Source organism: Rhea pennata, chromosome 3 (genome assembly GCF_028389875.1).
Source record: "Rhea pennata isolate bPtePen1 chromosome 3, bPtePen1.pri, whole genome shotgun sequence".
In the NCBI taxonomy this organism is placed as follows: Eukaryota; Metazoa; Chordata; class Aves; order Rheiformes; family Rheidae; genus Rhea; species Rhea pennata.
In genome coordinates this window covers 109,411,435-109,426,999 of record NC_084665.1, presented here as the reverse complement: position 1 = coordinate 109,426,999, position 15,565 = coordinate 109,411,435, and the positions used below count along the sequence as shown (strand labels likewise).

Here is a 15,565-nt window from a genome sequence, read left to right as displayed (position 1 = left end):
CTTTTCATATATTTAAGAAACAAAAATACAGTAAAGCTTCATATGTGTATATTATTTGTTTTATTATTTATTATTTATTATTTGGTTGCATCTACTTCTAGCCAAGCCCCTTGTCAAGTCAAATACTTTCTTTTGTTTTGTTTATTTGCTACTGTAGGCTGCAAAAAAGAGTGCCACATTTAAGTCAACATTAATTCACTCTTAACTCTCATCATTTCAATTTTTCCCCTTGTAGATTTCTTAAAGCTGTTTTTTAATCTGTCTGATCACTTTGGCTGCCATTGATTTATTTTGCTGCTTTTTGCCTTTTATTTTCTCCTAGAAGCTCTAGGTCTTCTAGACTCCTCAGGAGAAGGTCATACAGTATTAAGAGTAGGAAAGGACTAACAAACTCACTGCATTTGACAATAATTACAATGAACTAACGATAAATGTCATGGTTGCATTATTGAAAGATTAGAGAATGCAAATACACTGACAGATTTCCAAGAAGGAAAGTAGAGAAATATGACAATTAAATGTTTATAAAGAAAAGAACTATTATACTACACAACGTGACAGTTTGGTCTAGATTTCCATTAAAGCAGACTCTAAGGCTAAGCTGGGCAGTAAAGCGGGCCTGGGACAGTCTCTGTCTGAACTGTCTTTGGGATCAGTGGATAATGCTACCCTCCAAAGCAGTGTCCGCACGTCGTGTGGCAGAACGCTAGCTGGCCTGAACCAAAATCGTACTGTAGCTGTGCTAGCAGTTGAACGTAGCAATGCCTGGGGCTGTGTCCAGGCCCTGCTTAGTTTGTAGACTTGGTTTCTGGAGTCATAACCAATAATTTATGAAGTGGATCTTCTGGTACAACGGATTTTTTGCTCTAGGATCAGTTTAGACGCAGAATTCAGTGTGCACCTATCAGCTCTGGGAAGAAATGTCTTTCTAAATTCCTTTTCAGCACCCCTCTCCTTTTGTCCTCTTCCCCTCTTACTGCACTCGTGCTGGCTTCTCTTACATGGGGTCTCCTGCTCAGTGTTTCCTTCTTCCTTCTGTGCTTACCAGTCCTCAGCATTTGAGACAGGTAGCTTCTCCTGAGCCCTGCAGAACAAGACAGTCTCACTGGTCTTCTGCTCATCCCACCTGGCCCTGTATCCGCAAGAGGGACTGAGGGCTGAGGAAGGCCTGGAGTGCATCCATTGACTGTAGAAACAAAATACACGGAGAATTTTGCAGCCAAACACTAACACTGGAACTGAGCGTGCTCAAATGACAGTTTGGCAAAGGTTTGCACTTCAGCCAAATTTACATTCATTTTCATGAGGACAGCAAGATGTATCTCTAAACTCAGAACTAAACCTCATGAAATACCAAGTTTTGCTCCAATTCAGGGAGAGTTAGAGAGCCTGTCAGGATGATTTTTTTCCCCTTGCTATGGTCAAAACACTGTGTATTGTACAAATATATTCTGAGAAATAATTATACAAATATATTCTGAGAAATAGAGATTTGTTTCTATAACACTCAGAAAAACTGAGCAGACAGTTAAGGTCAGTTAAAAATTGGCAAAAGTGACAAGCAACTAAATGCAGAGCCCAGTCATTGAACGAGTTAGTCCCTTTAACTGTGGTAGTTCTGCCAGCTCTTTTCATTACGATCTAAAGGTAGGATGAAATGACATTTTAATTAAATGTGCAGTCTATTAAAAAGACACTTAATGGAGAGCTGATCTAAAAGGACTTAAAAGATTTACTTACCTTGGGAAATGCAAGGAGAAAATAACATGAAATACACCTTAGGTTTAGCTCGGTTGGTTAGAGTGTGGTGCTGCTAATGCCAAGCTCGTGGGTTCAATCCCCGTATGGGCTACGCTGAGGGTTGGACTAGATGATCTCCAGAGGTCCCTTCCTTACCATTCTATGATTCGTCTATGATTAGAAAAAGCAGACTGCACATCATAAATAAGAGAACCAGTTTTGCTGTGCAGACCTGACAAACAGCAGCAGACAGTAATTTGTACATGTGTTTGCAGTGTGATATACCTGTGATTTTAGGCACTTAGCAGAAGCTTTCTGGTTATAAGCCTGGTTGCCCTTATTCCAGCTGTAAACCATAAAAAGAAGCAAAGATCACTGGATGGCTTTTTAGATTCCAGGTGGGATGAATTGTCCTCTAGAAGTATCTTTCTTTCTTCGTTAGCAATGGAAATGCCTGGTGCGCCTATGCTTCATTTTAAGTGTCCAAAGTTAGCTGGGCACTGGTGACTGAATAGGTCCCTTGAAATTTTTAGTTGCCAAAAAGCACTGATCAGAGCTATGTAGCTAGGGATACACCCTACATAGTATACATGAGGATGTTGCTATATGCCCTATTCTCCTGACTGGTAAATCCACTGGTTTTCAGGTCACCTGTTCTGCTGTATGCGGTCACAGAGCAGGAGAGGTAGCAACCCTTGCAGTAAGCAGCACTGTGCCCCCAGCCAGGGGGACTCCGGTCACAGGCACCCTGGCATCCTCTAGTGCACCCTATTTCCCTGCACCTTGGTACTAGGGCCCCCAGCATATCACATAGCATGCTGCCATGCCTTCAGACTCATCAGAGAAGAAATGAGGGAATTTTGAGCAGTTATTGCACCACTGGGCAAGAGACAAAAGCTCTTTGCCTATTAATGCATGATACAGGTCAAAGCTCCTTAGCAGTGTTTTAAGGAGCCCACCCATAGAGCCCTTTTGCTGACTAAGCAACTTTAATTAACAAAATAAAGTGTAAATTTGCCACAGGACTACTGTGCACAACTGAAGGGCAACCTGGCAGCGTTCTTAAAATTCTTCTGTTTGAAGATTAATTAATCTTTTTTCTGTTGTACCTTCATGCCTCAGGGAGATTCCTTTCAAATTTAGTCTGCTCTCAGATTTTTTTACTCAGCTTGGCATGGTTTACTGTTCTGCTTAATTTCTATTTTTGTTTCATACTTCATTATTTTGTTTTGAGGATAGATATAATTAGGTTATAACAGTATTTTACCTTTTAAGTCCTTAACAAACAACCAAATACCCTCTCTACTTGTGGATATCATGACCATTCACTCCATAGGTACCTGTCCATTTGGTGCTTGACTGACCACATTTTAATGCTGCTTTAACCATGCCCCTCCAAAATTAGAAATGTGGTTCATTACTGGAAGTCTCTCTAAAACAATGATCATATGGCATTAAAAAGATAATGAAAAGTGTATGACTTTACCTTTTGTTTTAATTGAAATGGCTCTATTTCTTTCATAGTCTCTTGGGTAGTGTTTTGCACTGGTTCTGGAACCAATGTAAAGATTTATTCAAATAGAATCAAATCTCAACTAGAATCAAATCTCAACTGCTTTTCTCAACAGCTTTGGAAAGCAGCTTGGATTAGGAGCTGCCAGTTTCCATGTTAGATCAAGCTTTTAGATTTTTTTAGCTTATATTTTCCTCATGATTGAAAATTTAAGTGAAATATAATGATCTTTTACATGGACATTCAGGTGTGAATTGCAAATGCATCACAAAAAGGGGGGGTGGGGAGAAGCTTGTATGAAGCTTACAGAGAACATTGGTATTTAGCCATGGAAAAAGATCTAAAAAGGGCCACATGAATCAGAAACTTGATCAGAAAATTGAGCTGATCTGGAGATTTCTTCCAACACAGCACAAAGGCAACCAGGGTTTTGTGGCTGGTGGGGAGAAGAAGAGATTCTGAGAGTTGCAGCAATCTCCTTGCCAGCCCCTCTACTGCTAGCGCTCCTGGCCAGGTAACCTTCCTCCCCCTTGCTGTGCAGTGCCAGCAAGGATCTCAGGAGAAGCCAGTCACCCTTGAACGTAACTAGGACGGAGTGCTGGGCCAGGGAGGGGGCCTTTTATCTCTGCGGGAGCTGTGCACAGAGCAATTCATCCTTTAAGACATGTAGCAGAACTTACACCTGGGAATAAGGAAATCACTAAAGCTGATACTCTTCAATGTGGAAAAATAAGTGGTTCATGGATTTAATATTAAACCAAGGAGAGGGCCACTTTGATCATTGAGTCAGATCTCTTAACTTGAACTTCAAACAGTACCATTAACAGGCGCTTAGACTTAAGAGTAAGGTTTGTCCATTAACAAAATAAAACAGTGGTTTTCACTCTGATCTGTACTTCCCTGAATATCAAAAGGGTTTGGGGTCTTTCATTCATAAACAGAGGTCTCTTGAATATATGTTCCTCTCTCGAGTTTGTAGAAGATATTATTTTTAATAAACAGGAAAAGTGTTTCATTTTCTTAAGTTTTTGAAAAATCAGTGTGGTAGTGAATCTGGTCTACGTTTATGAAGTTAGCCTTCAGGAGTGCTTTTCTGGTACTGTAAACAGAGGCACTGGTTTCTTGTCTTTCTTTTCTTTCTTTTTTCCCCACATCTCTTACTTTCCTGTTTGAGAAATGTTTTCTTCACTTGAGAATCCTAGTACAATTCCTTCAACTCCAAGAAGAACCAGACTACTATTGTCTGCTGAGGAAAAAAAAAAAAAAAAAAAAAAAAAAAAAAAGTGTAATAGCACACACCTGGAATCTGCATAACCAAAATCAGTCACCCAGTTACTCCACGTGATATCCTTCATTCAGGTGGCCTGTCTTGTTTGGCATCCCTGAAGATAGTGCAGTCATAGTCTTGAAGTGGTTCAGGCTTTTAGACTTTCTTTTCTATAAACTTAATTTCATAGTAAATGTATACTAACCTCCTATGCTCCTTTCAAACTTTTTTTTTCCAGTAATTTTCCTTTTATTTTGTGACCATTTTCTCCTTTTTTCTTAAATCATGTAAATATATGATTCTATGATATGGCTAGACGTAGGTAATAGTAATCTAACCAAAATCCTAAGCAGGCAAGAAAGAAAATTAATTATTCATATTGTGTTCAGCTCTGACAGATGCAAACTCCATAGACACTTTATTCTGATCTGTGCATACAGTCTTCTGTATACCATTTAGATGACTGGGTTTCTGTTAATCAGTGCTCTTCAGGGAATTTAGGATAAGATGTAAGCTTACATATGGGTGGAGTGTATTTTGTAAGTAGAGTTTATAGGACTACTTTACCTTTTTAATCTGAGCTCTGCATGCCTCCATTTATAAAGTTTTCCCCCAAAAGAGGCCTGATTTATGCCAATTGAACTTCTGTGATTTAAAACCTACTCACCTCTTCTACCTGTCAATCCTACAGGCATCACAAATGTCTTCTGCACTGATGATACCATTCCCTGCAAAGCAAAGCTGCATGAGTAGCTCGCAGCCATGCACCTCTCCATTTTGCACCCAAGCCCAACAAAAGCAGTTTTCCAATATAAATGATGCGTTATGATGTCAGATGTATCCAGCTAACAAGGAAAAATTGCGACCTCAAATTTTAGCATATGCATACTTCACAGGAGGCTTGCAGGAACTGACCCTAGATTATTTTAATCTAGTGGGTTAACTCATTTTTCATAGTATTTTGTAAATTCTGACAGAGGTTTGAGGCTTTAAAGAATGATGTGCCAGATTGCACTTTTTTTTTTTTTTCTCCTCAAAGTAGAGATTAAGCCTGACAGTAGAAATCCAGGGAGAGCTAAGAGACATTGCATCTCAAAGAGACATAGTGCTGATGAGCAGCTAGTTGTTGATACTTTGTCTCTGTGGCAGCAGCAGTTTGCAGCTCCTGCTTAATTGGGAATTCAAAAGGAGTTAGGAACTGGGTGTTGGTGCTTTTCGCAGCTCACCTAAAATGCTTATAGCTTCCGGCTTGGTAGCATCCACAGTGTGACATTGATAAATGATGCCTCAGTATGTTTATACTGTATTTATTGCAGCAGTACCCCCAGCAATGTTATTAGAAATTTTATTGATTTTTTATTATGGAAAGAATACTACACTATGTCTATGATATTTTCTTTTGCATGATTTCTCATCTATGTTAAAATAATGGCAGTAGCAAGTGAGATAGTTGTGATTAATTTTACTAGTTCTTTGTTAGAATGAACAAGCTGTAGATTTCTGTGTTTGTATAAAGGTCAGTGTAAGATTTATCAGACATTAAAAAATAAAAAATAAACAAAAGTGGGATTACATGCTAATTCCACTTGTAACAGAAGCTGTATAACACAGGCATCAATTGAAAAGGCTTTAAACTTGATGTGAAGATAAGTATTATACTTACTGACACTACAGAATGGTCTGCTAGCACATTTTTCTTGGTCTTTTTTTGATTTTTGCGATGCTGGAAGCATATTTTGCTTAGCTCTTACAGCACTGAAGTGTATTTCACTCATATTTATTTCAATCCTTGTACATTTTTCAGACAAAATCTTAATAAATTCAAGAAAAATAAACTCATACCTACTCTTCTTTGTCCAGCATTACTCCTGTGTCTCTGATGTCCAACCATTTAGAAATTTAGAGCCCCTCCCAGTTCCAGAGCCGCAGCCTGGGAACGAGACATCTTTTAGGCACCAAAGTTGGAATGTAGGCACACTGAATCTCTCAGTAAAATTGTAATCCCTGTGCCTATGTTTTTCCTTGTTTCATTATTCTTCTGCACTTTGAAGTGCACAGTTCTAGCATCCTGGTCTCATGCTGGTCTGTTTAGGGTTTGAATGTCATATTTACGTCCAGTTTTGAGGAATAGTTTTATTTTGAGGGATTGCCTAAGGTATCATCTGTCAAAACCTTTAGAGAGGAAAAGGCTGAGGATCATGTACCCTAACAAACTTATTAAAATACCTGCTGATATTAACCTAAAGAAGAGTGAAGACAAAATAAGAGGAAATTAATTACATCATCTGAAATGATGCAAAAATGAAGTCAATTAAATGATGTAGAAACTTTGCGTATCCTGATGTCTTTCATTCATTTCCCTGTGCCACAGTTATTTGGGTTTTTCTACCCTCAAATGCCTAATCCCCCTTAGTTTTCCTCAAGGCTCTTTCTCACTTCAAGAAGAAGGTTGTACTGCGCACACATGTAATGTGAGAGATACTCTGTGTTGAAAAGTTTACCCATAAATACAGAAGACAAACAGTGAGAGTAGAGAAGATGATAAAGTTTTTTGTTTAAGGCCACACAGTGAGTTTATAGCAGAGCTTGGAACAACCCCCTGCCTAGGCTGAAGTGAAAAGCTATTAGGTCATGCTATTTCTTTCATACGGATTTGAAAGGATGAAAACTCAAAGTGGGGGCATGCAAATTCAAAAGGGAATATTTACACAGTAACTACTTTTAAAAGATAACTTTTTAATAAGAGCACTGTATCTTTATGAAGTTTGGCTCTTCTTCTCTGATTTGTACTTTTACAAGATATATCTGACTTTTATGTTACTCATCTATACAAAAAGAATTTAGATAGAAGAATAAAATAATGAAATCACTCCTGATAAGTCCTTCTTTTTCAGACTGACGTGCTCTTCTAGTACCAGGCAGTGAGGACAAACTTCATCTCTGATACTGTTTTTATAATAGTTTTGGATTACAGATTTATTTTCAATGACCTATCATAATTAACAGGCTCTTTACTGTTCACAGTTTATCAGGATGCCCCAGAGCCACTTCAGCTATGAAGAAAGCAAAGCTATCTGGAGAACAAATGCTAACAATAAAGCAGCGAGCCAGTAATGGTAAATTTTCAATCATTACCTTTCTAAATGTTACTTCTTTGTAAGATAAAATTATCATTGCTGTATGTTTTTTTTCTACATGTATAAGTCTTCTTTGTATAAACAGTGAATTCACTGTCAGTAGAGTTGAAACTGATTTTTATGCTGTGGAAATCTGAGCTAGCACTGGAATGAGTCAAGTTGGTCTATTATGCCTACATAAATCTATAACACTCTAAAATATTTCCAAAAGGAATATACCACTATAATTTTATGCTTCTTACCTCATTCATCAAGGTGGATAGTTGCTCTTATATTGCTGCAGGATTCAGAAGAGAAAAGACTTGTTTGCAGAGGTGCTGAGTCCTCGTGAGCTCCCTTGAATTCATTTTGAGCTGTAGTTCAGTAACTTTTGGCAGATGTAGATGGCCTTGTGCTATTTTATCTGCAATCCTTCCTGGAAACCTTCAGTTGCAGGGGAGATGATGAAAGTAACTTAAATGAAATTCAGGATCATAGGCTGGTATCTGAAGTGCAATTAAAAAAAATTGTAGGTGCTGCAGTTCACATAAGTACCACAAAAGTCTTGTCCAGAAGGTATCTAAGTCCTAAGTTTTCTGAGAAAACTTTGCCTAAAGATGTTGCCTAAATGCCTAAAGATGCTGTCTTCTAAACTCCAGTGAATATCTGTTGAATTTTACTGTATTTGAGAGCCCCCAAGCATTTACAGAAAATGCTTTGTTCAACAGTAAGGGCGGAAGCTGTTGTAACCCACATGGAGAGCACAGCTGGAGAAATAAGTGTGGGTTGTCTTTGTTCAGTAGCTGGTATCCAGAGAGTGGAAGATCTGGGCTCAATTTTCCCTACAGCCAGGAGGGGCTGAAATCTTTGTCTGCTATACCTGAATAGAATGCCTGAAGGAGCAGCATATAGATGTTCTCAGTAGTTAGGGGGACATGTGGCATCCTTCATGTTACAGTTACGCACTGTGCAAAAAGGTGTGCAAGATTCACAGCAGAAAAAGCAAGTGAGAGCATGCATAGGAGAGATATGCAACTACCAGAGAGAGTCCAGCGTAGGGCTACGAAGATGATCAGAGGACTGGAGCATCTGCCCTACGAGGAAAGGCTGCGAGAGCTGGGCCTCTTCAGCCTGGGGAAGAGAAGACTGAGGGGGGATCTTATCAATGTGTACAAGTACCTGAAGGGAGGGTGTCAAGGGGACGGGGACAAACTCTTTTCAGTTGTCCCGTGTGACAGGACAAGAGGCAATGGGCAGAAATTGAAGCACAGGAAGTTCCACCTGAATATGAGGAAAAACTTCTTTACTGTTAGAGAGATACAGGATACTGGAACAGGTTGCCTAGAGAGGTTGTGGAGTCTCTTTCTCTGGAGATATTCAAAACCTGCCTGGATGCAATGCTGTCTAACATGCTCTAGTGACCCTGCTTGAGCAGGGAGGTTGGACTAGATGATCTCCAGAGGTCCCTTCTGACCTCAACTATTCTGTGATTCTGTGATCCTGTAGTGGTAGGAGTTAAGATCTCGACTTTAGAGAAAGTAAGCCTATTTCATCCTAGGGCTATTTTATGCTCTTTTATAGTAATTAAATGAACAAATAAATAAAACCAGTAGTTCATTCATGCCTTAATCCTGAGATAAGTACCTTTAAAATTCTGTTCCCTAAATGTTTATGTTATAAAAGCTCAGGAATCACTTCAATTGTGCAAATTATCACATATATCATTATATAATAACACCCTTCTGAACCATGGAATTATTAAAAAAAACAGCAGAATCACAGTGGATCCCAGGGCATCCATGACATTTCTCTGCGTTGGGAAAAATTTCTTCTAAATTAGGTACAAATGATTTTGACAACACTGTGATATGAAGAGATTAGCATGTTACCATATTTTTTTTTCCTTCAGAAGGTCTATGTATGCACAAAATCTTTCAAATAAGTTACATATGACAGGAGCAGAATTCATTGCTGCAGGTGCATTTCTAATAAGGTGAAGATAAAGTCAGCACATACAAAGAAAAAGCTGTGTCTTATCACTCCTCCTGCCATTTCCATCATTCTCATGGGAAAATTACTATAATTCTTAAAAGAAAAGTGGTGTGAAATACATTGTTTTAACTTAAAAAGAAAAGTTTGATGAAACTTACTGTTTTATTCTTTACTTTAGTACTTTTATTTGAATTATATTTAATTTCAATATGGAAATAATTCATTTAATGAACTCTGATTTAAAGCATAATTATTTTAACATGCCTGTTATTTTTATATCACATAGGTATAGAAAATGATGAAGAAATTAAACAGTTAGATGAAGAAATCAAGGAACTAAATGAATCCAACTCCCAGATGGAAGCTGATATGATTAAACTCAGAACTCAGGTAACAGTTTTATGAAGCCCTAAATTCAGCTCCTTTTTATGCAGGATTGGTTAGAAGAAATATAGGAAATATATTTTTCTTTTTCATATTTCTTACATGTTATGTTTTATATCTCTGATTTGCCAGAAAACAATATTCATGGTGCATTTTCCACATCAGTTGCCACCATGAAAAAAAGCATTTACAAAATACATTTTCTAAAATAATGACAAAAGTATGACCTGTTATGATCAGCTTTGTATTTTTCCTTGATGAGAATAGATATATACCTTCTTAATAGCAATTAAATTTTTAAGTGAGACCATGGTCATTTACATAATTTACAATGTGAAGGAGCCCAGATGAAGAACATCCTGCCAGGGTTGTGTTACAGAGGAAATCTAGGTAGGGAAGTGAACACTTGTTACACTTCATCACACTAACTGCAGCCCTTGGTAGAAGTCGTAGAATACTACTCACCAGTTCTCAGAACTACCGTAATCCCTTTTCCATTCCACAAAGATCTACTGGAAAAAAGGTGTGTGTGGGGAAGCCACTAGAGTATTAATTAAAACCTCATCTTATTGTCATTCTTGACCAGTCCTAAAACTTGATGGAAAAGGCAAAGGAAAGAAACTAATTGAATTCTTTCCCTGGCATTTTCCAATACCCAGTATAGCTTGCAGTGCTTTTTTCTTCCCATGACTTGAGCACAGAAATGAATAGTGAGAAAGAATGGTTCTCACCGTTCATCAGCCTTTAAGTCCCACAGTCATAATCATAAAATGCCCATTGATCTTGATGAAGGCAATCAAAGCTAACCTCTCCTTGTTTCTTCTTTTATCTACTGCTTGCAGAGAAGAGTGCCCTTTTCATTGTCCTCCCCCTCTTGTATCCTCCTAAATAAATGATAGGATCTTGCCCTTCAGCTAGAGTTTTCTTTGAATTCTAAATCTTAGCCAAAATGATATTGAAACTTCACTTTTATTGCATGCCTGTCTTCAGGATTCTATTGTCATTATTTGACCTTTATAGTATTTGACTTATTTTTTACCCAGTTCTGAGATGTGACCAAACATAATTATAAGGTAATGAGAAGAAAATTGGCAAAAATGTAAGGCAAGTAGACTAGTTAGTGGCAGGACAACTTTACCTGTTTGTTTTGGGGGGATTTGGTCCTAAGTTTTAAAGTTAGAAGTTTCCAATCTGACTGATGTTTTCTTATGTTTAATACTATGCTATAGGTGCTATTCACATAAACATTGATTTAATTGAGTTTTTTTAAAAATACCAACGAGTTTGGCAGTCATATATACACTAGGTAAATTTCCCCCCAGCTGTTGGTAGCCGTATGTATTTTTATTTATTTATGGCCAAATGAATGAAAAAAAGAAACAGGGCTATAATAACACTATTCAGGCATAAAACATGCATGGAGTTTCAGGGATTTAGCTAGGAGTTTTAGAACAAAATCTGATCTGAAATGAAGCCATACTTCACTGATCTCAGTTCTAGCTTTCACAGTTCAGACCGATGCCATTGTGCATTCTTAGGAAATCAAATAAGGGATTACTTGGGACCATTTAGCACTCTTGGAAAAAAGCTCAGCTGATTATTTCACTATCCAGTTCAAATGATGTTCTTCACATCTTGACACAATAGATTTAGAAAAAGAGTAAAACTGACTGCGACACATATTGTCATTAAATTAATTAATAGAAAACAGAACTAGGAGAGACCTTGAAAGCGTTTTTCAGTCCACCAGTCTTCTCCTTCCCTCATCACCCCTCAACTCTACCTAAACCAATCCTGACAGATGCCTGTCTAACCTGTTCTGTTATGCCCACAGCACCAGATTCCACAACTTCCCTAGGCAGCCCATTCTAACGTTACCTATTCTTATCCGATTAACTGCTGATACCTAGCAGAAAATCACAGCTGAGTCAAACTTCACAAAAATTCAAGGGCCTCAGTTTTAATTTAATACGCTGTCCTGAAGATAGGCAGTTTACATTTCCAACATGTAGACTGTTATATCATAGTTATTATCAATCCATTAAGAGTATCAAAGTCAGCACTCCTCTTTTTTGTAATAACAAAACCTAACAAAAAAAATCTAACAAAATTTTGTTAGATTAAATAAAACAAAATGTTTGCTGATGCACCTTCAGAAAATTATTGTGTGACCTAATTTTCAATAACATTTCATACTGGGTAATATGCAATGGGAAAGTAGAAGTAGTTCTGTGAACACTAGAACTAGCAGAAGTCTCATTGTAAATAGATTTGTCCTGTGGATGAAAAGTGTCAGTGAATTTTTTTCCTACAACAAGAACTGCCTTTCATGTAGAATATCTTACCCTTAATGCAGTATGAACTCATGCTGCAATCTTTTAATATCAAATTTGGTAGAACTTAATTTTTCTGATAAGTTTGTTTAAAACTAATCCAAATGTATGAGAGAGGGAGAGACATATAGGACCAGGAGAGAAAGAAAAATCTGCAAATAATTATATGTCTCATGCTCTAAACAGGTTATCCCGTTTTTAGAACAGGTACTTGTGAACATTCTCTAGTTTTAGGGTAAAATACCATGAGGGAAATTCCAGACACTAGGTAAATAAATACAATAATTAAGAACGCTGGTTATTGATCTTAGAACTCTTTCAGAGGATGATTACTTGAAAATGTGTAATACGCTGATCACCTTCAACTGAATTTTCAAATAGTCAGCATCTTACTTGACATGGCCCAAGAAAAAATAAATCAGGTAGCAGTTCTCAACTAGCTAAAAAAATCGGTGAAATGTCAGTCCTACTTAAGTTACCGTGAGACAGCAGCACTATGCTGTACTGAACTGGGCCATTATTGCTCTCAGGCTCTTCACTTTGGTCTGTAACTTAAGAAGTTTTTAGGGTTAACATCCCAGCATAGCTGACTTTAGCTAGCACCTATGAAAGATATTTTGCAGTTGTAAATGGAATTGCTCTTGAAAACTGAATTCCAGACAGCCCTCTCTCCTCCCAAAACATGTGTTTATAACGTATATCTGATCTGTTCTTTGACATACACAAATTGAAAGCATAACAAAAGAGAAAGATGTGTTCTCATTCCCAGTGCTGAATATTTTTACCTATTCTAACTTCTCTTAGAAATAGCTCAAAATCAATTAATCGTGACAAAACCAAGCCCCTGTGATACTGACAGCATGGATTAGCTGCTACATAAACATCTGTAGTCAAAGTCAGGGCTACTTAGAGATTGTTTTATATAGCCACATCACTTGTCAAAGTTACTTTTGTCAACCAGTGGATTGTATTTCCAAAAACAGACTAAACCTTTGAGTGCAGAGTAAAGTAAACTTGAGGCATCTAATGACCTGATTGTGCCAGCAGTTTCTTGAAATTTACTGACCCTGATCAAATAGTCATAGAAGAACTTTTTCCCCTTCAACTTATTATTACCGCACAAACCTGCAGCCTTCTATTCAACATTTAAATTCTATCAATTCTTTCTACAGTTCATTGTCTGTGTCAAATTAGAAATGGATAAAGCTCATTTGGAGAATTTAAAAGTTTGTATTCTTTGGCATTATTTCCTCTTCTCTGGTTTCATTTTCTGTCCTCTTGCCAATGTACATTTTAACCTACACACACAGACACACATAGTACACTTTGTAATAGCTGTTAACAGTTGTCATCCAATGTGGAAACTAAGGACAGGTCTGTAGGGGAAAGTGTAGACAGACACGAGGAAGTTCTGCACGCGCTCTCAGTGGGTTGGAAAGAAGCCAGTGCTCATCTGAAATCCTAATAGCTTTATTATCCCAGTGCTCTGCACAAGCTTGAGGAAGTTGCCTCTCAGCAATGTTTATTATTTCAAGCCCAACAGCACGTTAAGCTGGTGCTAACTTGTGTCTGGTCACCTGGGAGGGCAGGAAGACCATACTCTCAGTTGTCTTCTCCCATATGTGTAGTCATGCTCCAAGTGCCCACTTTCCTGGCTGCATGTAAATTTTCTTTGGTTCCTTCAATTTTCTTTCTATTTTTTAGACTACATTCAGGATTTGTACACACAGTACAGCAGTGTGCAATTCTTCAACTTTCATAAACAGCCCTGTGAATTTGCACAGAATCAAATTATAAACACAAAGAGCTAAACAAGGAGCTGCAAATGCTTAGCTAACAAGATATATATTACAGAAAATACAATAAATTACATGCCCTACTGGCCCCAAAATGTCCTGTTGACTACAGATAGGCTCCAAAGAGTGAAAGTGTTTAGCCGCACAGCCCAAGCCGCACAGTTGCAGATTTAACATCATTAAGCCTTTAGACTTGAGAAACGTTTTTGTCTTTTAAAAGCTATAAGCCAGCAGAACCAAAATTAAGTTCATGTATTTTTACCAATATGGAAAAGACAAGCTGTTAAAGTCATACAATATGCAGTTGGAATAAGAAGTCCTTAAAAATGATAAAAGTTGCAGACTCAAGCAAAATCTTTTTTTTAGTTTGAGTGAAAAGTTCTTTTTCTGTTTCTCTGGTGTTTTTGTTATCATTTCCTTCAGAGTGCATGGTTTATAACAGCTTGCCTTATATTACATTGTACACAAATTTATCCATTTTAGATTACCACAATGGAGAGCAACCTGAAGACGATAGAAGAGGAGAACAAAGTAATCGAACAGCAAAATGAGTCTCTTCTTCATGAATTGGCCAATTTAAGCCAGTCTTTAATTCATAGTCTAGCTAATATCCAGCTGCCACATATGGTAAGTGATTGAGAGCACAAGTTAAGGAATTTGGCGATCTTCAGTTCACTTCATACAATAGATGTCTTTTTTAAGTTTATGGTTCATCAACCAGTTGGATATTTGTGCTAACAACACTGAAACCATAAAGATACATTTAACTGCTAACAAAGACATGGAGGGCCTGTTCCAGTGTATCCTGTAAAATTAAGTAAGATCTAAATAGGCATTTTAAATATTATAAAAAATGGTGGCAATATGCCTTGATAATATGTTATGCTTAAATGAATATACGATTAAGAAAATAAAAGTTGTATATGAACTACTATTTAATATCTCGTAGGAACCAATCAATGAACAAAATTTTGATGCTTACGTGACCACTTTGACGGACATGTATACAAATCAAGATCGTTATCAGAGTCCAGAAAATAAAGCCCTACTGGAAAATATAAAGCAGGCTGTGAGAGGAATTCAGGTCTGAACAGCTGCTATAGTGGTGAAAGTCTTGCTTAAAAAAAGGATGCCTCTTGTTTTTTGCTGCTGTAATTTACCAGAAAGTGTTATATATTTATTTCTGTTTGAAACAGTGTTATGCTTACAAGACTTCATAATGATTTTATGTCTTGCTTTAAAGATAGTAACTGCGGAATAGTTTTTTGAATACATTCACATTTTGTACGTTTTCATATAAGCTGACATAGTGTGATATGCCATGTAATGTTTATAGCTGCTAATGTATGCACATTTTTGGGGTATATATATTTCTGAAGAGGTAAGCTGATCAAAATAAATAGAGTGTAAATTCTTTTTAATGC

At 37.3% G+C, this 15,565-nt stretch overlaps 1 protein-coding gene across 4 annotated transcripts in view; it reads left to right on the top strand.

The window, feature by feature from the left end:
- MYT1L (myelin transcription factor 1 like) overlaps nt 1-15,565 on the top strand; it is a 127,828-nt gene that overhangs the window by 111,996 nt on the left and 267 nt on the right. For 2 of the 4 annotated variants that reach the window (XM_062571138.1, XM_062571137.1), the window contains exons 17-20: nt 7,545-7,636; nt 9,915-10,018; nt 14,625-14,768; nt 15,091-15,231. In XM_062571138.1, coding sequence (XP_062427122.1) covers nt 7,545-7,636; nt 9,915-10,018; nt 14,625-14,768; nt 15,091-15,231 — 481 coding nt within the window. Of the gene's footprint in view, nt 1-7,544; nt 7,637-9,914; nt 10,025-14,624; nt 14,769-15,090; nt 15,232-15,565 lie in introns of those variants that run through there. The other 2 variants (XM_062571140.1, XM_062571139.1) reach the window with 2 other exon arrangements.